The following is a 23,181-nucleotide window of genomic DNA, read 5'->3' as shown; positions in this document are numbered from 1 at the left end:
ACATGGGGCGCTTTAAAAATATACCTTTGGGATTAGATTTAATTGGTCTTTGGTGTGGCCTAGGCTTTGGAATTTTTAAAACATCTTCTGCTTATTCTAATAAGCAGACAAGTTTTGAGAACCAATGGGTTATACCACCCTTCCCCATTCCCCAGCAAATGTTTGCTGAATGTAATTTGTGGGCTCTATATATTAACTGTTTTCAGGAATATAAACAAGCCCAGGAGGAAAAAAAAAATCCTATCTCTGGTAACAACAAATTATCTTGAGTGCGGATGATTGTAATTCACACAGAGTATGTAAGAACATGGATCTGGGGTCAGACATTCTTATATTCAAGATTTCTAAAGTGGCTGGTTATAGGCTGGAGGTAGCACAATCAGGCTAGGTATTCAAGGTTCCTCAGCACACAGGTAGACTCCATTTTTCAGGTTCCCTTGAAGCTGGCTGTGACCATGTGACTGAATTTTGACCAACAGAATTTGGGCCAGAGGGTGGGGGAGAGGGGGAGAGAGAGATCACGGTGACTGCTTTTATGGCCAGGACTGGGAGAGGCAAACCACTTTTGCTTTATCAAGTATTTGAAATGTATCTGTCACAAGTGCATTGTACAGATAACAGTGTGATTAATACCCAAAAGGGGAGTAGCAGATTTTAATATTACAGACATTGTATATCTCAGAAAATGGAAGTAGACAGACCCAAGAGTTGTCATCAGAAGTACAAAGAACATTATTTCCCATTAACAGGGTCTTACACATACCTACCCCCCGACCCCCACCCCAAGAAAGTATTTCATACAGGCAGTGGGAACAGTTCTTGGTGAAAAACAGTAGGGTTTAAGGCAAAATTCAAAGAGTAAATATTTTAATTTTCTTCAAGAGTACTCTTAATTTCATATTTTAGTCACTAACAAGTTACATTTCCACAAAAATACCTGTACAGCATCAGTATTCTTAAACTATTCACATCCATAATTGCCATAATTAGGAAAATTAGAAAACAGTCAATGTATACATATATGCTCTTTTATTTGCAGTGAGATAAATTTGATTATCTAAACTAAGTCAGGATGAATCAACATAAAGGCGAACTAGACACCCCTATCAAATTTCTCAGTGAAAAAGCAAATAGTCCTGTGTGACCAGCAAGTTATACAAACAATGCAGGACATTGAACTAGAAATTGGAAGCTGCCCTTTCATATATACAAAATACATGTGAAACAGTGAAGTAAACAATTTTTTTAAAGGGAGGGGCTGCTATTTCAACCACCCAGGAAGTGAGAGACATCCTTGAGCCAGCTATCATTTATAATCTCTTGAAAGACAGCACACAGCACTCTGTTGTTTACTGTGAAACATGCTTGAAGGCAAGGGCCAACAATAGCTGAGGAGGCCAACATACACCTCTAACACCTACTTTACAAACACTGCTGACATTTCAAAATGTAAATTATTGAAACTTAAATTTCTCAGGCAGTGCCTGTGGCTCAAAGGGTTGGGCGCTGACCCCATATGCCGGAGGTAGTGGGTTCAAGCCCAGCCCCGGCCAAAAACTGAAAAAAAAAAAACTTAAATTTCTCATCCTCAGAAAAGCCTATCATGTTAATGGCAGTGTGTTGGAATGCTTTTTCTACCTCTCACTTGCAGTTGCTGTGATGAAAAGAAAATACTTCAAAACTGGCTGATTTGCAACTGTGCATGTAAGGTCTATTAAAGGAAGCAAGGTGCCTAGAATGATCCTGAAAATGTTGAGATAAAAATAAGTTGGCATGAAAGCACTATTATTCTTATATGAAAAAAGTGACTATATCTTCCAGTAAACAAAAATATGATTTCCTGATAAGGAAAGAGAAATTTCCATCATTATCTATACACTATATATTTAACTTTCCTTTTTAACGTAAGACTCAAAAATTTATATTTGATTTATTCTGATACCAACTGGTATGTCCAGTTGATGCATCTGCAGATACAAAAGAATATTACTTTGTGTTTGCACAGTTCCTTTCAAGGAACTTAAATAACTTGATAGACATTTTGTCTGATGTCTTCAGTAGGGCCGGAGGAAGGGAGAGGACCCAGGGGAGAGCAGCTCAGAGTCCCATACATCCCCACTATTCTGAGGAATTATCCTTGCGTTAGGTTCTTATTAGCCAAGAACACTGAAGCAAAGCAAATTTGAGTGATTTCTCTTAAGCCAAGTCACACAGCTTTTTACCTATATAAAATTTAAATTAATGTTAAGACAATTAAGTTAATCCTGAAGCTGTTTAGGGGAGTTATGGATTCCTCATTTAAAATCACTGCTTTAAAATTCAACTCCGCCTCTCTGTTCTTTCTCCCCTCTGGTGAGGGTCTACACGGTGCACAGGACCCAAACTGCAAGATATCTGGGGTCAGGCAACCTCTGTGTGAGCAGACACAGCTGTTTGGACTTTTTGAAACTGAACAAAGGCCCTAAACCTACAGAATACAGTTCTTAAGGGAGATGATTAAAAAGTAATTCTCTTAAAAGATTTTCTATGGCTTTGAAAAGCAACACGTGGACAGGAAACAGGGAACACTTTTTTCAGGATTTTGCCTTCCTAGGCGCCCTGCTACTTGGAAAAATTGTTTTTCTTAAAGTGAATTTTACCTTATAAAAATATTGATGTCAAATATTCATGCTTAAGTGAGAATACAAATTGTACCCAAACAGAAGTCTATTGCTATGGTGTCTAGAAGGAACATCTATCTATCCTACTAGGCAATGTTCAGCAGTCTAGGGGAAGACAGGAGGGAAAACTAGAGGTTCCAAATCAGCCCTATTCAAGAGGAAGACATCACTATGGCCAGGCTACCTATTTATTTGTGATGTAAAGTGATTTCCACATGTTGATAACCCTTTGGGATTCTGAAACTCATTGGCAGATCTCGATCAAGCTTGCTTACTGGACCCCTAGGGGAGATGAACTATGTGGACTCAATGTAGCAACAAGGGGACTTGCCCAGTCTACTCCAGTCATCAAAATCCAACCACGCAGTCACTGTGGCAGAACAGAAATGTGACTTTAAGAGATCCCAGATCTAAAGTAGCCCCTGGCTGCTCTCAGTCAACAATCCCACCCATCTGAGGCATCACAGGTCTGGGGCACTCTACAGAGCACTGTATCACATTCCACCATCTTCATATACCCACGGCCTAACATCAGAAAGTCCCCACTGAGCTTTGCTGTAAGAAGTCCAGAGGGTCACTGAGGCTTAGAGAAAGAACTTAGGTGTCTTGGCCAAGTCATGAGTCACAGATCTGGCAACCCAACGATTCCTCCCAACACTCTTTTTACTGTGCTATTGCAACAAAAATGTTTGGAAAGACACTGAAAAAAAAAAAAAAATTAAGGATATTTAATAATGTAGAAATGCTCAAATATAGATAAGTTCTCACAATCATCTAAAGTAAAGAGTATCTTGGCTGAATAGACCCTTGAGAATAAATCTTTTTGAGACACAAAGTTTCTGTTTCCAAGTGATGACTCCATCCAACAGCAGGGATAGGAAGGCAGAGCAGAGAAAGAACCATGGAGATCACATTATAAAGATGTATGTTAAATGAGATTTATAAACTTAATTTGTTTTAACAAATGGGTCCATCCATTCACAACTCCATTATGACAAAGAAGAAGATAATTACTCTCTATATACCACAGATAATTGAACTTAAGTATCAAAGGCACATTTAAAAGAGAGTTGAGATTTTTAAGTTTGATAAAGTGTTTTTCAGTTTGATTAATCATAAACAAGTAACACACACAGCATATTTCATTGTAAAAACAAAAGGAGAATACAGGAGTCAATGAACAGGGTAGTCAGACTATGCCCCAGAAGCAGGAGGAACCTTCATGACGACAGTGTTATTACCTGTTAGTGTTTAGTCAGGACCACCTCTATGTGAACTCCATTTAATAGGACCCAAGTAACAAAGTAACATGATACTTAAACAGGCGGTTGCTCTAAGCATGATCTTACTAAGTTTTTCAGTAGTAAAAAGGAAAGAAAACAAAAATTAAAAGCTATATAACTCCACTTCCATAAAATCTCATAAACCCATGGTTGGGGTTTTTGTTTACATTGCTTACTTGCTTAGAAAATTCTAAGAATGAAATTGATTTAACTTCATTTTCCAAACCCCAAACTGAAATGCAGTTCTGAAATCCAAATTCACCTTTATGAAATTCACCATTAGAAAATGAAAAGTCGGGAGGCGCCTGTGGCTCAGTAGGTAAGGCGCCGGCCCCATATACCGAGGGTGGCGGGTTCAAACCTGGCCCCGGCCAAACTGCAACCAAAAAATAGCCGGGCGGGTGCCTGTAGTCCCAGCTACTCGGGAGGCTGAGGCAAGAGAATCATTTAAGCCCAGGAGTTGGAGATTGCTGTGAGCTGTGTGAGGCCACGGCACTCTACCGGGGGCCATAAAGTGAGACTCTGTCTCTACAAAACAAAAAAAAAAAAAAAGAAAATGAAAAATCATACCATGCACCTTTGTACAGTGGATAAATACAAAGTTCAACATTTCCTTCCTGCTAGATTAATCTAAAGTCAGGGGTTAGGAATGACTGATTATTTACTTGATATTAACCTAAATCAATTTTGACAAAGAATTCTCAAATATCTGCGGATGTATTATAATATTATACCTATGACTATGCTCTAAGGAAAGCAAAATATTCATGGAAGCATAAAACAATTTTACCTTTAAATAAAAATACTTTATTCATTCCTCACAGGTTATCCAAAATGTACACTGTTAACCAAGTAAAAATGGTACGTCAAAATAGTTGAATAGGGCATATTTAGAGAATTTTTATTTAATTTCAGAAGAGGTAAAAAACACTTGCAATGTCCCCTTCCACATTTCTGACAAGCTCGCACTATTCTTGCTTAAAATTGAACATACAAATGATTATAAGGGCCCCAGTTAACTAGAGAATGCACATTTTCACTTACACTTAAAATAAAGAAGCTATTACATTTAGGTTACTTTCTTTTGCCAAAAACTTTCAGATGAGTTTACTCCTCTTTATATTTTGTATAACTGTAAATTACATAAAGATTATAACACATGACTCGTGTTAACCTAAACATACACACACACACACACATATATATATATATGGGATAAAGTGCAACACAACAGAACATGTCTGTGACATTCACTTTCTCAAATCCTCACAGAAGGATTTTCTGAGTATGGAAATAATGCTGTTCTCAAGTGCAGGAGGTTATTTTCTCCACAATGATATTTAAATTGAAAATCCTATTTGTTTTTCTTCCCTGTGGCTTTGTCTCTCATTCTGAATGAAAGTTTTGAAGCTGTAATTCTTTTTAAACCTTGAGAAAAATCAACTCTATAGAGCTACACAAATAGTGTTAACAGGAGGCTTCCAATGACATATGTAACAAGAAGAAGTATAGTCATCTTAATAAAAGTGAGCATTCCATTAACTTGGCAGGAAATGCTATAAGGACCTTTGACACTAGCCACCAAACATTTCTACAGGCAAGTACCAAACTAGCCCTAAAATGTCAGAAGTTTTTGGTTGCATGTTGTTTTGACATTAAATTATTTAACTAAAAACGCTTTTGTTCCTGAGATGAGCACAATAAAATTACATGAGTTTCCTCTAAAGCTACAATGAGACACTATTCTCCCTATCCGCTGATCATACTCTGATCATCTTCATCGTCTTGTTTGAGACATCAGTCTTCCCCATGGCGCCATTTCTGTGATTCATCTTGTCGGACATCTGGTCTAATTTGGTTTCTCATGCCACCTAACACATTTGATGTTGCTTCCGTGGCAACAATTAGAGGTTTCACCACTGCTGGAGGAATCTGGCGCAGAACTTCACCCACAGCACCAGTGACCCCTCTGCTCTCATGTTCACGAGCTGCTGTTTCATAGATGGTCTGAGCCGTGTCTGTGATTCCCTGAAGAGGAGTGTGAGCGAGAGGGGTGAAGTTACTGGTCAGGAAACTCTCTATATTATCATATAATACATACTTTTAGTACAGTCCATCACCATTATTTTTATTAACTAGATTAAAAACACTGTGCTTTTGAAATAACCCAGGATGATTATTTTTATGACAAAATTCTAATTATGGGAAAGAGGCAATGATTACAATTTAGAATTTTATTGTGACACTGATGTGTGGAAAATGTAGCTACACTACAATTTCACACAGGAAAGCTTACAGAAATACTTAATGATCCACAAATAGCTTTGCTGGCACTATTAATCAACTCCAGTTAAAATGAACTTAGCAAATAAAGCTTTTTAAATTCACTCATTGAAGAAATATGGTGATAGCTCCCTTTGATACAACACCAAAAAAATAAATTCTACTAACCTCTAGAAAATTATTTAACTTGTCTTAAATTACTGGCTATGTATTAGAAAAAAATAATTGTGTAACATTCAGTTAAGATAAAAAACTCAATAGAACAGTTTATTGGATTAAATTGAAAATTCTGAGAACAAAAAGCAGTAGCGTGTTTAGTAACTAGAATCATTTAGAAAAAAACTTCAGTAGCATTTTCGAGTTTTTCTGTAACTATATAACATTAAAATAATCATGATTGCTAAGCTTTGAAGCTGAATATATAATATAAATGTGCAAATCAAGCCAATATGGTAAAAAGTCACCTGGCTTTCAAATCTCTACCACTTATCTAACTCAGAAATCCCCAGGGGACACGAAGCAATGTTCCCTTGTGATAGCATCAGCGATAGGGACAGTAAAAACAAACTTTGTGTTCTCAGGGGAAATCAAGGACTTTGTTCCTTTTTTTTAAGAGACAGAGCCTTACTTTGTCATGCTCCGTAGAGTGCCATGATGTCACAGTTCACAGCAACCTCCTGCTCTTGGGCTTAGGCGATTCACTTGCCTTACCCTCCCAAGTAGCTGGGACTACAGTCACCTGCCACAACACCCTGGCTATTTTTTGTTGTTGTTGCAGTTTGGCCAGGGCCGGGTTTGAACCTGCCACCATGGTATATGGAGCTGGCGCCCTACTCACTGAGACACAGGCGCTGCCCTGTTTTTTTTGAAAGTTCACATGTATTCTTTAATTCTAGATATCACAAGGACCTTGTTCTAACCTAGAATCTAGCCACAATTTCTGCAAGCTAACTAAGAGTATCATTTCTACCCAGAGCAGCAGGCAAAAATATGTAATACTATCAAGGGGTAAAAAAAGTCCAGAGAACCTAAAAGAAATACAAATGCTACTTTAAAAATTATCTAGAAGACAACAACCAATAAGAGAAACCATGAATACAATGAAGAAAGTGTTTATAATTTATTCATTTCCCTGCATCATCTCCTTCCTCCTTACCCCAGCACCAACAAACAGGTATTAGTTTTATTATAATGACTAACACCATCAAGTTTGCAGACAATAGAAGTAAATTCATATCTCGGCTCTATCACTTAACTATGTGACCTTGGATAAGTCATTTAAATGGGGAATAAAATATGGCTTTCCTTCTAAGGTGAATGTTAGAATTAAATAAAATTATTTATCTCAAGAGCTTGACAGAGCTTGGACAATAATAAGTATTCAATAAATAACTCCTAGATAACTACTGCTACCCTTACAATTACCTGACTGACCAAACAGAATTAGAGCCAAGTGCAGGGCCTCCCTGTTACACAGGAGGCCAAGGCAGGAAGATCACTTGAGGTCAGAAGCTTGAGACTAGCTGAGACATCAGCACAAGACCCAGTAAGTACAGAAAAAGTATGTGTCACCTTCAGGATGGAAAGGTGGGAGATTCACACGAAAAGTTCTATTTCTTAAACAAATCTGAGGTAAACAAATTACAAATAAGTGTTAAATCTAGACAGTGAGTACACAGGTGTGTTTCTATCATTCCCTGCATGCTTCTGTGTGTAAAGAAAGAACTTCAGTCTATCTACTTGGTCACAACCCAGTCCTTTTCTCTCGCCCCACACAGATACATGCATGTGTTATTGGTGGCAGTTCCCACTTCTGCACTTTCAGGGTTTTCTTTGGAACAAACTAAAACCATTGGATGCCCTTTAGGTGAAAGCTGGGAAGCACACAGACAGGTCCTGACTTGTCCACTCAAGTATTCAATTACCTCTTTCACAACACTGTAGGCCTTGGCCACACCTTCCCTCAGGTCTACTGGCTGGTGGGCTAGCCGGTGATGAGGAAATCTTTTGGTCTTCTTGGGCTCGATAGAAAGGGTACCGGGAGAAACCATGTCATAAGCAGTCTCTGCTGCTGCCTGGATCATTTGTCAAAGGCAAGAAATGAATTAGAACAAAGTCTCAGAATTAAGCACCCAGAGTGCACTTCCTACAGGGATGAAGAAGAGGAACTCACATGCCCTAACACAGACACTTTGATGTGTTTGAATTCTTCACAGTAAGAACTTATGACTTTTGTAACAAGGACATTAAAGTGTAAGTTGAAAACTGATACCTAAGATTAGGCTGACTTGTTTAGCCTTTCCTTTGCCTGCTGAGAACACTCAACATTACCATGTCAGCCCATGAAGCTTAAGACTTAATACCACAACTGTCAAATCTATAATGCTTTCTTTAAATTTAGCTATATTTTCATGCAAATGTGAAATAAATCCTCTGCTAACTTAATGGTTATAGGTAACCTAAAAAGGGAAACAAATCTGACACTGCATTCCACTGCTTTATTTTATTTATTATTTAACATTGGACATTTAAGCAATAAAATGGGCATAATATTAAATCACTGCAAATAAAGTATCTACTCTTGACATTTTGTGTATTTTCAGAATATTGTTTTAAAAACAAAATAACCTGTTTTACAATAGCTCTTCCTCTCTGTCTAGATTTAGGCAGTCTAAGGAAAGATACCTGTATTGTTTGAACCATTCTGTTTGTGAGTTCCAGCGCAGCCATTGCTGTCGAGGTACCAAAGGAAGCAGCACCTCTCTGAAATCCTCTGACAATGCGGCCATCCTTCCGGTACTGCTCTATTGGTAACCAGACCAAGTCCTTTAGGCCTTGCACTAGAATAGTCAACATGAAGAAATCAACATGAGTGCTGGAGTGCAGATCTCTGCTATCATTTTAATGCTGAGGTTTAAAACTGAGGCAAAGTTTTGTTAGGTGTGGATAAATACGGCATATAGGTTTTCTTCACTGGTAGTCCTCATATAGACTGTCAAAGGCATCTACAACCCTAAGAAAGTTAAGAATCACTGATCTAGAAAAATAATTTCTCTTTTGATTTAAAAAACAAAACTTACCTAATTGTACTAGTGAATGCATAGGCCCAACACCTCCCAATATGCCTGGTAGCTGATTCTTCTTAATGTCATTAAGCCATTCGGTGATTGCATATGAGAACAATTTGTCAACACCTAACAAACTAGAGCAAATGACTATTAGTGTATACGAAGCAGAAATACATTTATAAACTTAAATAATTTGAGGAGTTTTTTTAATGTAAGAGAAAATTTATAACTCACAAGGACAAATATTACAGATGCTCGTAGAAGAGCTAAATAGTTTTTAAATTAAAAAAAAAACACAAATCATTTAACTCCTAATCTGAATTTCTCTGTATATTATACATAATATACATACCATCCAATTATAAAGTTAACAATTTCTACAAGGCTTTGGGAATGTATATAAATATGTTTTTTTTCCACTATTCTTATTTCTTGAACACATAAGGCTCTGGCACAGAATTAATCCAAAGTCTATAAATTGCCACTAATTGCTAAGAACCACCACAACCTCAGGAATTTCCAGTCTTTTTACTGAATAAGCTAATTTGCAAACTTTAGGAAATTATTAAAACTGAAGTTTTTTTTAAAAAAAATACTATTCTCTTCAAACTATTTCTAATCTCTCATAATAAAAATTAGCACCTAATCAGTAAGGAACCTCTAAAAATGAGCTCTCTGCAAATAATACTGTAAAATTAAGTTATGTATGCTTGCTAAAAAAAAAAAAAATCAGTTTTATGGTTGGAGTTATTTATTTCATGGTTTTTCTTGCTAGATGTACACAGTTAAAAAAAAAAAATCAGTTTTTAATTTGTTGTAAACTAACTTCACCTTAAATCTTCATATAACAAATCGACTTACCCATGCCGATAGAAAAGCCTCTTCAGCTTGAGTTCAGAGCAGTTTAACTGAGCCAGACCAATCAAAATCCCAGCTAATGTACCCTTTAAAATTAACAAAGGCCAGATTCATCTGTAAATTAAGAGACTCAACATTTAAAATAATTATTAATTTGAAAGTCAAAGCAATGATAATTGTTGGCATTAAAACACTTAAAATATTTACAGCAAAAATATTTATAAGATAATATATATAAATTTATACCAAATTTTACTCATGGTACTTGATGTTTACTCTAAAAACAATTAAAATTTGAAAGCTTTGCATTTAATTTCAAATATATATATATATTATATATATATAAACTATGACAGAGCATAGTTAAAAAAAAAAACTTGAATTAATTAGAAAAAGAAATGAAATGTTTTATAGAGTATATTTGTGTAGTTTCCAAACCTGATCCATTGATACGTGTTTGCCATGATAATCAAGTCGAATAGGAACTTCGGATGTGAATCTAAATTCTCTGAAGATAAAGAAAGAAGGAAAGTTATTTACATTTAAAATTACTAATAGTTAAAATTAGATACAAATTAATTTGTTCAATTGGAAAATAAAAATAAAACCACAAAATGAGAATATCTTAAGGACTAAATAAGAGAATATTTTTCAGCTCTATCTTAATGTAAGATAACTGAGTAAACAGATATTAATCATCTTATAAATCATGTTATTATATTTACATCTCCCAAAAACCTTTACTTAGTTTATGAAATGACATTTACTTTTAGAAAAATTTATTCTGGTATATATTCTCAGTCCATACTAAGAACAAATAGTAAAAGCAACCTCAAGATAAGCCAGATAATCATTACCAAGAAAAAAAAAAAGAAAAGTAGTAGAGTCAGAAAACCTGGGCATGAATCCCAGCTTTATCAATGGGATGCAATCCTGGGCAAGTCACTTAAACGTGCTGCTCCTCAATACCTTCATCATAAATGCTTAAAATGCCACCTACATGGGTGCATTTTGGTCAGAATTCTTAAAATTAATGCTGGCAAAAAAAAAAAATCAACAAATATTGGGAACTGTATGAGAATGAAATTATATAGTTGTCCCTTGGTATCCAAAGAGGACTGGTTCTAGGACCTCCTGGATATCAAACTCCTTAATGTTCACATCCCTTTCATAAAATGGCATAGTGTTTGCACATAACCCACAGGTGATCCTCCCATATACTTTACATAATTTCTAGATTACTTATAATACCTAATGCAATGTAAATGCTATATAAATAGTAGTTATATTTTTATTTGTATTTTCATTGTTACGTTATCTTTTTTTTTTTTTTCTAAATAGTTTTGAAAGATTTTCAACCACAGTTGGTTGAATCTCAGATGTGGAACTCATGGATATGAAAGGCTGACTATATATACACTTACAGTACACATCAAACTGGCTTCAAAAGCCACATAAACTAAATGTCCAGAATCTGAAACACAGATGTAATGTTGGTGGTTATATCCTAAGCTACCCACAAAAGCCCACTTTACTTACAATAAAATGGAAGGAAATGCTGTACAAGACGCCTGGGATCTCAGGTGATCCCTTATCCTCTGAATACTCAATACCTTCTCAACAGCCCCCTCTTCCCTTCCCACTCTTTCTGTCTCCATGGCACAAATATTAGGACAAACCATTTATTTTAACTGTTTGTAAGTTCAATTTATAAACTCTAGTAAGTAAAGATTTTTCTCTATTTTGTTCCCTATGCCTAGACCAAACCTGGAATATAGGAAGTGCTCAATAAGCATTTGTAGAATGAATGTTTATGGTGGGGAGGGGTACTATTATGACAACTGAAAAATGCACTTGACTTTTTGGATTGGGAATAAGTCCTGGCTCGGTCACTAATTAAGTGGTCTTGAGCAAGTCATCTCACCTCTCTGGGCATTACTTTATCTGTAAGGTGCAGAATTTGGACTATATTATTATTACAACTCAACATCATAAACTCTCTGGGAAATTTTGAGAATAGAAATAAAGATATATAAGCTATTATCAATATCTTAAATAGTCTAATAAAAAAATAAACCTAAGAAGTACGGCTTGAGTAATTTTTTAAGCTAAGTAACCCTACTCAATAAGGTCAAATTTCTTGCTTTCAGCCCCATGTTTATAAAAACAAAATTGATAGTTTACATGTGATTAATATAAAATAAGAATTCAAATTATCACTTAAGATACACAGTTTTGTTTTGTTTTTTGAGACAAGAGTCTCACGTTGTCACCCTTGGTAGAGTGCCATGGTGTCACATCTCACAGCAACCTCAAAACTCTTGGGCTCAAGTGATCCTCTTGCTTCAGTCTCCCAAGTAGCTGGAACTATAGGTGCCAGCCACAACAGCTGGCTATTTTCAGAGATGGGGTCTTGAATGCCTGAGTTCAGGCAATCCACCAGCCTTGGCCTCCCAGAGTGCTAGGATTACAGGCATGAGCAACTGCACCTGGCTCACAATTTGTTGATAGAAAACATTTTCAGTAAAATATCAGTGTGAAATTAATAAAACAGGTGGGTTCTTCTTTTGTGATAGAAAGATTTAGAACCACCAGAGATCATCTACTCCAATTCTAATTTTCTATTTTCCTATTTTCATTACAAGATATTTAAAACATGGCAAAACTTTCAAATAGTAATACTGACTACTTTGGGCCATATCTGAAGTTTAACCTCAGAAACTGGAGGAAGAGACAAAGAGAAATAGGGAACCCTAGATGTCCAGGGCACAGCAGGGGTACAGAAAATCGGAGAAGGCAGCTAAATGTACCTCATAATAAGGGGGCTTTGCCCAACTATCCCTTCTCCTTCCACTAGTGCCAAAGTGCCATCCCTACCATCAAGGGTTGGGAAAGACAAATTAGAAAAATGAATGGGTCTGCAAATAAGGGATAAATCCAGTGTGCTATGTTCCAGCTGGCTGAGCAATTTGGACAGTGGTTACAGTAGACTGCAGCAGCAAAAGAGACCTGGGTTTCCCAATAGTGTCCACTTAGCCAGGGATAGAAGGGTGAGGAAAGATAATTGTGATGGAGAAGGACAGATGGAGAAAACTAGACAAAAAAAAGTCCTATAAAGGAAAAGGCAGGAACGCCCAAGTTGAGGTATGTAAGGGAAAAAGGGACGACATGATGTTTTGGGAAATGGGAGGTAAAAATAAATACACCATAACAGTGATGAGGAAGAGGGGAACATAAGGGAAAAGAAAAGGAGGAAGCTGGGAGAAAAAAGGAAATTCCTGCTGCAGAATCAAAAGAAAGATGAATCCTAAACCCAGGTTATGATGGATAAATGAAGGGTACAAGTTAGGAAGGGATCACATACAAATAAACACACCAAGTTAGTTGTTTGGCAGTGCAAAGAAAGCTGATGTAACCTCATTAATACCAGTATACATACACATTAGAGAACAATTTGCAAAATAACTTGTCATCAAAATTAATTTATTATTAATTTATTTACCTAAAAAACACAGGTTGATCACTAAATGATGCTTCTTCAGCAGAGAAGTCCTTCTCCCCTACCCCATTAACGACTTCCACTGAACTGGCACTATCATTTTGGGAAGGTTGTTTTGGCCCAGGGAAAGAAATAACCAGATTTGGCTCCTTTGAGATACTCAAATGCCTTGGCAAACTGCAGGTGACATCAGCTCCAGGAGACTTTTTAACTGAAATTGTAATGTGTACATTTAAAATTAAGTATGCATCTTTAGAGAACCCATGTAAACCAATTTTGATTTAACTTGTTTTGCTATATTTCATTTACTCAAAATACAATTTCTATTACAAAGAAAATTTGCTTTCACCTTTTAAACTGTTATTTTACATAAACTACATTTGCATAAATTAACAAACCAGAATATATTTATATAAATAAGAATGAAGGTTTTAAGTAGTCTTTAAAAAACCTCCTAACAATCATAACCAATCCAAGTATCTGACACAGGCTTTCACACTACTCATATTTAATACCTTCTGGATCTGGAGTTGTTAGAAGTTCTACTTCTGTAGAAAGACTTGTGAAGAAATCCTTCAAGAAGAACAAAGCATCCTAAAATTGAGAGATGTAATTATAATTAAAAGGAAACAGATGTCATCTATTTTTTTAAAACAAGGAAACAAACTCTACTAAACTATACTAACTCTCATATTTTACCTATTATTTAAATATAAGTATAATTTATTGAATCCTTACTCTGTGTCAGGAATTATTCCTATTCTCTCTCTCACACACACACACACACACACACACACACACGTGTACATCCCTGCTAATTCTCATATCCTATGAGGAAATTAATTTATAAATATGAAAACTGAGAAACAGAAATTAAAAATTATAAAGCGAGAAAGGATTTATAACCTAAGTAAATTTTTGTTTTCTTAGAAACAGGACTCTTGTTTTTACTTGGCATTAACTCTCATTGTAACTTGGTAGTGATATTACTAACAATATTAGCAGGGAGCATATACTGGATATTGATGCCCCTTGAAAGCTCTTAATGACTTATTTCTACTTTTAATGCTATGTTTTATTGTCTAACACTTCATTTAATTTTGAATATCATGGAATATTCGGTGTGGTCTCCTTGAAATTATATAATTATAAACAAAAAACTTATGGCTCTGTCTTGATACTATACACACGTCATTATTTGCCCATTATTGGTAGCTTCATTTTGCCTACCTCACTTAAACCCACAAATACACAGGAGAGGACACAAAAATTAAATGCCTGACCCTGATTTTTCTGAATCTTTTCTTCCATTTAAAAAAATCCTAAATTAATATAAAACATTAATACTGTGCCAAAATGCAATATAGGGGTCAAAATATTTGTCAGGCAGACTAACAATCCCAAAGATGTGATGGTCTGCTGGTCACATTGATCAGAAGTATAAATGAGGCACATGAGCTGCATGTACTTGGTAACATGGCACGTGGACGAGCTAAACAGCAATGACAACTGCAACAAAAAAATAGCTGGGCATTGTGGCAGGCACCTATAGTACCAGCTACTTGGGAGGCTGAAGCAAAAGAATCATTTAAGCCCAAGAGTTTGAGGTTGCTGTCAGCTATCATGCCACGGCACTTTACCGAGGGTGACATAGTGAGACACTGTCTCCAAAATAAATAAATAAATAAATGAATAAATACAAGAGAAAAACTAGCTGGACATGGTGGCCAGCACCTGTAGTCCCAGCTCGTCAGAAAGCTGAGGCAAGAGGATCACTTGAGCTCAAGAGTTTCAGGTTGCTGTGAGGTATGACACCATAGCAATCTACTCAGGGTGACAGAGTGAGACTTTGTCTCTTAAAAAAAAAGCTGGGGCAGAGGCAAGATGGCTGACTGAAGCCAGCTATTCACAGAGGCTCCCGTCCAGAAGGAGAGTTAAAGGACAGAAATTTAGCAAGTAATCTGGCGGATTAGAACTGCGCCAAGAGAGGAGGTTGAAGAATGCACATGAACCCTGCTGAGGCAAGCTGCGACCCTGAAGATATAAACAAAAGGTACAAAATCCATTGCAAAGCAGACGGGAGTCCCCTCCCCCATGAGAACAGCTCGGAGTACCCCATAAACAAACGAGCAGAGTTCAAAAGTCCTCCCACTATACTCCACGGGAGAGACCCTCTAAAAACTGGACCTACTTCCCCTTTTAGGGTGCAATGGCACTCTCCTGCCAGGCATAAAACTGTATAAAACTGTATATATTCTATACCTGCAGTTCTGAGCTCCCAGTACCCACCCCACACTCTGAGGTCTGGAAGCCTGTCCTCCAGGAGGCTTAATACCCAGATTATTGGGTATTTTCTCAAGAGGTGTGGACAGGGCATGGACTGCTGCTGGTCAGTGCTAATTCTGTGGCACGGGAGTGAGGAGGGGATGGTCGGCTGAGAGGGAACCACAAAAGAGTGGCAGTGCCCCGAGGCGCAGAGCAGCAGCCATTTTTGGCAACAATAGGGCTCACCCCTGGATATTCTGGAGTCACACCCCTTGTCTCTCTGGGCAACCAGAGGAGGCTGGGCATTTTCTCCAGTGGCAGCCACTGGCAGAACAGATCTGGGACTGAAACACAGGCCCTGTGAGTAAAGGGTTTGCCCGAGACGGTACCAGCTGGGTGCCGTGTGGAACAGCAGGCAGATTCCCAGGGTGGGCCTGACACAAAGGACTGCTTTACTCAGCCTGGGATGTACTGGCCCACAGGTGATCATTAGCCAAGACAAAGGAGGGCAGGAGGCTGGAACTGACAACTAACTGTGCTGCAAATACAAACTATAGCCGAGACCGGACAACAGCACAGACGGCCTGAGGCACAGGTTCTGTGAACTCAAAACAGCTTCTCTTCTGCAGGGAAATTTAGCTGGGACAGAAACAAATTCTGCAAAGTTCTTCTGTTCTGTCAGTAACATCAATCAGGGGCGGGGCTAGAACTGAGTGAACACCCCCAGCCTCCATCAAGCACCACCTCCCCCTGCCGGATAATGGCAGAGAGCAGCGGCCTGGCTGAGGAGACACAGATCTCCCTGTGAGTCAAGCAAGTGGAAGCCCCTGGAGTATCTGCTCATTTGAGGTAACTGGGTCACAGCCCTGCGAGGTTATCAGTGACTGGGTTTGACAGAGGTGCAAGGTGGGGAAGGAGACATCAACCTTCCCAGACTATCTATTTGCTGGGTGGGTCCTCCTGACCCCACTGAGCACGACAGCAAGTCATATTTGAGTTGAGTTGTCAGCAGACCCCTGTGATCTAGGTGCCAGAGACCTTTTAAACTCTCCCACCTGAGGGCGGCGCCTGTGGCTCAGTGAGTAGGGCGCCAGCCCCATATGCCGAGGGTGGTGGGTTCAAACCCAGCCCCGGCCAAACTGCAACCAAAAAATAGCCGGGCGTTGTGGCGGGCGCCTGTAGTCCCAGCTGCTCGGGAGGCTGAGGCAAGAGAATCGCATAAGCCCAAGAGTTAAGAGGTTGCTGTGAGCCGTGTGACGCCACGGCACTCTACCTGAGGGCGGTACAGTGAGACTCTGTCTCTACAAAAAAAAAAAAAAATAAAATAAATAAATAAATAAACTCTCCCACCTGAGACAGGTGCTCATGAGACAATTGGAGACCTCCTGAACTGGGCCAATTGCCCGAGGACTATCCAAGTGGTACCCTGGGTGTGTGGTTGTAAGAAGGTTTGATTTTCCTTTTCCAATTGCAGCATGTAGGGGGTGAGGTGACTTAATTGCTACTATTTCTCCACAGCTGAGACTTCAACCCAGAGTAACTGATTCACTAGGGTCGGAAAAAGACCAGCTGAAAACAAGACACAGCCACTTAGCCCCACCACACCAAGCAGGTCCCCAGTTTCTCAGGCAGTAGCACTGTACGGATCCTTAGCAAAACTCCAGGGGAAAAGGTACAGATACCAGTCTCAGCTTTTGGGCAAACAGCTGGTTAATCACTATTCCTGGAGCCCGGAACCAAACATTTCTTTATCCACTCATCTAGTCAAACGGCGTAAAATAATCATGGGGCAAAATCAGCAGAAAAACTCTGGTAACATGAATAACCAGAGTAGAACTACCCCCTCAAGGAAAGATATGGCAGATGTAACCGAAGATCCCATTCATAAATGGATGGCCGAGATGTCAGAAATCGAGTTCAGAGTTTGGATTGCAAACAACATTAATAGAATGGAGGAAAAGTGGGGATTGGAAATTCGAGGAGAAATTCAAAAGTTGTCTCAAGAATTCAACAAACCTAAAGACAAGATCACCAAAGATTCTGACACATTGAAGCAAGAATTTGCAGCACTCAAAGATCTGAAAAATACAGTAGAATCCCTCAGTAACAGAGTGGAGCAAGCAGAAGAAAGGATTTCTGACACTGAAGACAAAGCCTTTGAACGCTCCCAAACTCTCAAAGAGGAAGAGAAATGGAGAGCAAAAACGCATCATTCTCTCAGAGAGCTCTGGGATAATTCGAAGACTAATATCCACCTCATTGGAATCCCTGAGAGTGATAAAGTGGCCTCACTAGGCACAGAGGCTCTTCTCCATGAAATTATGAAAGAGAATTTTCAAGACATGCCAAGAGATTCTGAAATTCAGATAGCAGACAGTTTCAGAACCCCAGCACAACTCAATCCGAATAAGACGTCCCCCAGGCATATCATAATTAACTTCACTAAAGTTAACATGGAGGAGAAAATTTTGAAAGCAGACAGACGTAAGAAATTCATTACCTACAATGGGAAGAATATTAGAATGACTGCAGATCTCTCTGGTGAGGGTGGTCATCAACTTTTAACCTCCTAAAGCAAAATAACTTTCAACTCCGGATCCTGTATCCAGCGAAATGGAGTTTTGTTTATGATGGAGAAATTAAATACTTTAATGACATTCATATGTTGAAGAAATTTGCCATAACCAAACCAGTTCTTCAGGATATTCTCAGACCTATCCTCCATAATGACCAGCCCAATCCTCTACCACAAAAGTAAACTCACTCAGAAACTTTTGATCAAACTCCAACTTCCACAGTGGCGGAAGGATTAAAACTGTCCACAGGATTTTCGAAAAACTCGATACCCAAAATTTTACCAGACTTATCAATATTCTCCATTAATGTGAATGGCTTAAACTGTCTCCTAAAGAGGTAAAGGTTGGCTGACTGGATACAAAAAGTCAGGCCAGATATTTGCTGCATATAAGAATCTCATCTTACCTTAAAAGATAAATATAGACTCAGGGTGAAAGGATGGTCATCCATATTTCAGGCAAATGGAAATCAGAAAAAAGCAAGTGTTGCAATTCTATTTGCAGATACAATAGGCTTTAAACCAACAAAATAAGGAAAGAAGAATGGTCACTTCATATTTGTTAAAGGTAATACTCAAATGATGAAATTTCATTTATTAATATTCATGCACCCAACCAGAATGCTCAATTTATAAGAGAAACTCTAACAGACATGAGCAACTTGATCCTCCAGCTCTATAACAGTCAGAGATTTTCACTCCTTTGGCAGTGTTGGATAGATCCTCCAAGAAGAAGCTGAGCAAAGAAATTTTAGATTTAAATCCAACCATCCACAGTTTGGATTTAATAGACATCTACAGAATATTTCATCCAAACAAAACTGAATACTTCTCATCAGCCCACAGAACATACTCCAAAATCGATCACATCTTAGGTCACAAGTCTAACCTCAGTAAATTTAAAGGAATAGAAATTATTCCTCGAATCTTCTCGGACTGCCATGGAATAAAAGTTGAACTCAGTAAAAACAGGAATCTGCATACTCATACAAAAACATGGAAGTTAAATAACCTTATGCTGAATGATAGCTGGGTCAGAGGTGAGATTAAGAAGGAAATTGCCAAATTTTTGGAACAAAACGACAATGAAGACATGAACTATCAGAACCTCTGGGATATCGCAAAGGCAGTCCTAAGAGGGAAATTTATAGCCCTGCAAGCCTTCCTCAAGAGAACAGAAAGAGAGGAAGTTAACAATTTAATGGGACATCTCAAGCAACTGAAAAAGGAAGAACATTCTAACCCCAAACACAGTAGAAGAAAAGAAATAACCAAAATTAGAGCAGAATTAAATGAAATTGAAAACAAAAGGATTATACAACAGATCAATAAATCAAAAAGTTGGGTTTTTTTTGAAAAGGTCAATAAAATAGATAAACCTTTGGCTAACCTAACCATGAAAAAAAGAGTAAAATCTCTAATGTTATCAATCAGAAATTACAAAGACAAAATAACAGCAGACTCCTCAGAAATTCAAAAAATCCTTAATGAATATTACAAGAAATTTATTCTCAGAAATATAAATATCTCTTGTTGTGGCGAATTTCCTCAATGTTTGTATATCCGTAAATGATTTGATTTCTCCATCAATTCTGAAGCTTAGCTTAGCAGGGTACAGAATTCTGGGCTGAAAATTGTTCTGTTTAAGTAGATTAAAGGTAGATGACCATTGTCTTCTTGCTTGGAAAGTTTCATTAGAGAAGTCTGCGGTCACTCTGATGGATTTGCCCCTGTAGGTCAACTGGCGCTTACTCCTGGCAGCTTGCAGAATCTTTTCTTTTGTCTTGACTTTGGACAGGTTCATCACAATGTGTCTTGGAGAAGCTCGGTTAGAGTTGAGGCGACCTGGGGTCCGATATCCCTCTGAAAGCAGTGTGTCAGACTCTTTGGTGATGTTTGGGAAATTTTCTTTTATAATATTCTCTAGTATGGCTTCCATTCCTCTGGGGCATTCTTCTTCCCCTTCTGGAATTCCTATAACTCGTATGTTGGAACGCTTCATAAAGTCCCATAATTCTGACAGTGAACGTTCTGCTTTCTCTCTCTTCTTTTCTGCCTCTTTTACTGTCTGAGTTATCTCAAGAACTTTGTCTTCTACCTCTGAAATTCTTTCTTCTGCATGGTCTAACCTGTTGCTGATACTTTCCATTGTATCTTTAAGTTCCCTAATTGACTGTTTCAGTTCCTTCAGGTCTGCTATATCCTTTTTATATTCTTCATATCGTTCATCTCTTATTTGATTCTGTTTTTGGATTTCCTTTTGGTTATTTTCCACTTTATTAGCAATTTCCTTCATTGTTTCCATCATTTCTTTCATTGTTTTCATTTGATGACTTGTTGAGCTGTCTGATTAATCTGTGTCCTGATACATACCAAAACATTTTATGATTGCAAAGAAATTATTTTTAAGTTTTCACTTAGCCTCTTTCAGGCTGAACGGACCATTTCATTGTCAGATTTCCTCTTTGAAAGGGTATAAATGAGAAATCTAAACTTTTATATAAAGAAAAACCGTATTATCTGTTCCTTAAGTATTTAAATTCACATTTCTATCCAGAAATTCTTACTATTACATTCAAGTTGAACTACAAGGGGGAAGGCTTATAAATTTAAAATAGTCTTTTGTGATGATAATATATAGTTTACTTGGTGATACTGACATTAAAACTGAAAAGAAATAAAGAAATCTAATACAGACTATTTTGTTTTGACTTTATAACGCTAATTTTAACTTGTAATAGATTCCAGCAGTTGGAGACTTATATGTTAATGTAATATTTTCATTAAAATAAATCTTCCAATAGGAAGATTATGTCCACATGATGATATGTGCGGTTAATGATGGTAATTTGCCACCTGTGTCATGGAGCAGCTTCTTTTGATCTTTACGTAAAAATGCTCATAGTTTTCTAAGTCTTTAGAGTAAAAAAAAAAATCCGAATAAAAAAATTAACACTAAAAAAAAAAAAAAAAAAAAAAAAAAGAAATATAAATATCTGAAGGAAATTGACTAATACTTGGAAGCACGTCACCTTCCAAGACTTAGCCAGAATCAAGTAGAAATATTGAACAGGCCAATATCAAGTTCTGAAATAGCATCAATCATACAAAACCTCCCTAAAAAGAAAAGTCCAGGAACAGATGGCTTCACGTCAGAATTCTACCAAACCTTTAAAGAAGAACTAGTACCTATACTACTAAACCTCTTCCAAAATGTAGAAAAAGAAGGAATGCTACCCAACACATTCTATGAAGCAAACATCACCCTGATCCCCAAACCAGGAAAAGACCCAACAAGAAAAGAAAATTATAGACCAATATCACTAATGAATATAGATGCAAAAATATTCAACAAGATCCTAACAAACGGAATCCAGCAACACATCAAACAAATTATACATCATGACCAAGTCGGTTTTATCCTAGGGTCTCAAGGCTGGTTCAATATACGTAAATCTATAAATATAATTGAGCACATAAACAAATTAAAAAACGAAGACCATATGATTCTCTCAATTGATATAGAAAATGCTTTTGATAATATCCAGCATCCCTTCATGATCAGAACACTGAAGAAAATAGGTATAGAAGGGACATTTCTTAAACTGATAGAGGCCATCTACCGTAAACCCACAGTCAATATCGTGTTGAATGGAGTTAAATTGAAATCATTTCCACTCAGATCAGAACCAGACAAGGTTGCCCATTGTCTCACTGCTCTTTAATATTGTAATGGAAGTTTTCGCCATCGCAATTAGGAAAGAAAAGGCTATCAGGGGTATATAAGGTCAGAAGAGATCAAACTTTCACTCTTGGCAGATGATATGATAGTATATCTGGAAAACACCAGGGATTCTACTACAAAACTCTTAGAATTGATAAAGGAATACAGCAGCATCTCAGGCTACAAAATCAATATCCATAAATCGCTAGCCTTTATATATACCAACAATAGTCAAACTGAAAAAACAGTCAACGACTCTATTCCATTCACAATAGTGCCAAAGAAGATGAAATATTCGGGAGTTTATCTAACAAAGACGTGAAAGATCTCTATAAAGAGAACTATGAAACTCTAAGAAAAGAAATAGCTGAAAATGTTAACAAATGGAAAAACATACCATGCTTATGGCTGGGAAGAATCAACACTGTTAAAATGTCCATACTACCCAAAGTAATATACAATTTTAATGAAATCCCTATTAAAGCTCCACGGTCATACTTTAAAAATCTTGAAAAAATAATACTTCGTTTTATATGGAATCAGAAAAAACCTCGAATAGCCAAAACATTACTCAGAAATAAAAACAAAGCAGGAGGAATCACGCTACCAGACCTCAGACTATACTATAAATCAATAGTGATCAAAACAGCATGGTACTGGCACAAAAACAGAGAGGTAGATGTCTGGAACAGAATAGAGAACCAAGAGATGAACCCAGCTACTTACCGTTATTTGATCTTTGACAAGCCATTTAAAAACATTCAGTGGGGAAATGATTCCCTATTTAACAAATGGTGCTGGGTGAACTGGCTGGCGACCTGTAGAAGACTGAAGCTGGACTCACACCTTTCACCATTAACTAAGACAGACTCTCAGTAGATTAAAGATTTAAACTTAAGACATGAAACTATAAAAATACTAGAAGAGAGTGCAGGGAAAACTCTTGAAGAAATCGGTCTGGGCGAA

General features: G+C 37.4%; 1 protein-coding gene across 3 annotated transcripts in view; it reads right to left on the bottom strand.

The window, feature by feature from the left end:
- Positions 1 to 577: 577 nt before the first annotated feature.
- ATG2B (autophagy related 2B) overlaps positions 578 to 23,181 on the bottom strand; it is a 94,822-nt gene continuing 72,218 nt past the window's right edge. The window contains exons 35-42 of one of the 3 annotated variants that reach the window (XM_053602598.1): positions 14,167 to 14,245; positions 13,655 to 13,862; positions 10,591 to 10,660; positions 10,156 to 10,238; positions 9,307 to 9,428; positions 8,912 to 9,066; positions 8,152 to 8,301; positions 578 to 5,971 (exon numbers count right to left, since the gene is read on the bottom strand). In XM_053602598.1, the coding sequence (XP_053458573.1) occupies positions 5,741 to 5,971; positions 8,152 to 8,301; positions 8,912 to 9,066; positions 9,307 to 9,428; positions 10,156 to 10,238; positions 10,591 to 10,660; positions 13,655 to 13,862; positions 14,167 to 14,245 (1,098 nt within the window). In that variant the 3' untranslated portion in view covers positions 578 to 5,740. Of the gene's footprint in view, positions 5,972 to 8,151; positions 8,302 to 8,911; positions 9,067 to 9,306; positions 9,429 to 9,449; positions 10,008 to 10,077; positions 10,239 to 10,590; positions 10,661 to 13,654; positions 13,863 to 14,166; positions 14,246 to 23,181 lie in introns of those variants that run through there. The other 2 variants (XM_053602599.1, XR_008382480.1) reach the window with 2 other exon arrangements.

The sequence above is a fragment of the Nycticebus coucang genome, chromosome 9, assembly GCF_027406575.1.
Source record: "Nycticebus coucang isolate mNycCou1 chromosome 9, mNycCou1.pri, whole genome shotgun sequence".
NCBI lineage: Eukaryota > Metazoa > Chordata > Mammalia > Primates > Lorisidae > Nycticebus > Nycticebus coucang.
Note: the sequence above shows the minus strand (reverse complement) of the source record. Positions and strands in the feature narration are given on the sequence as shown.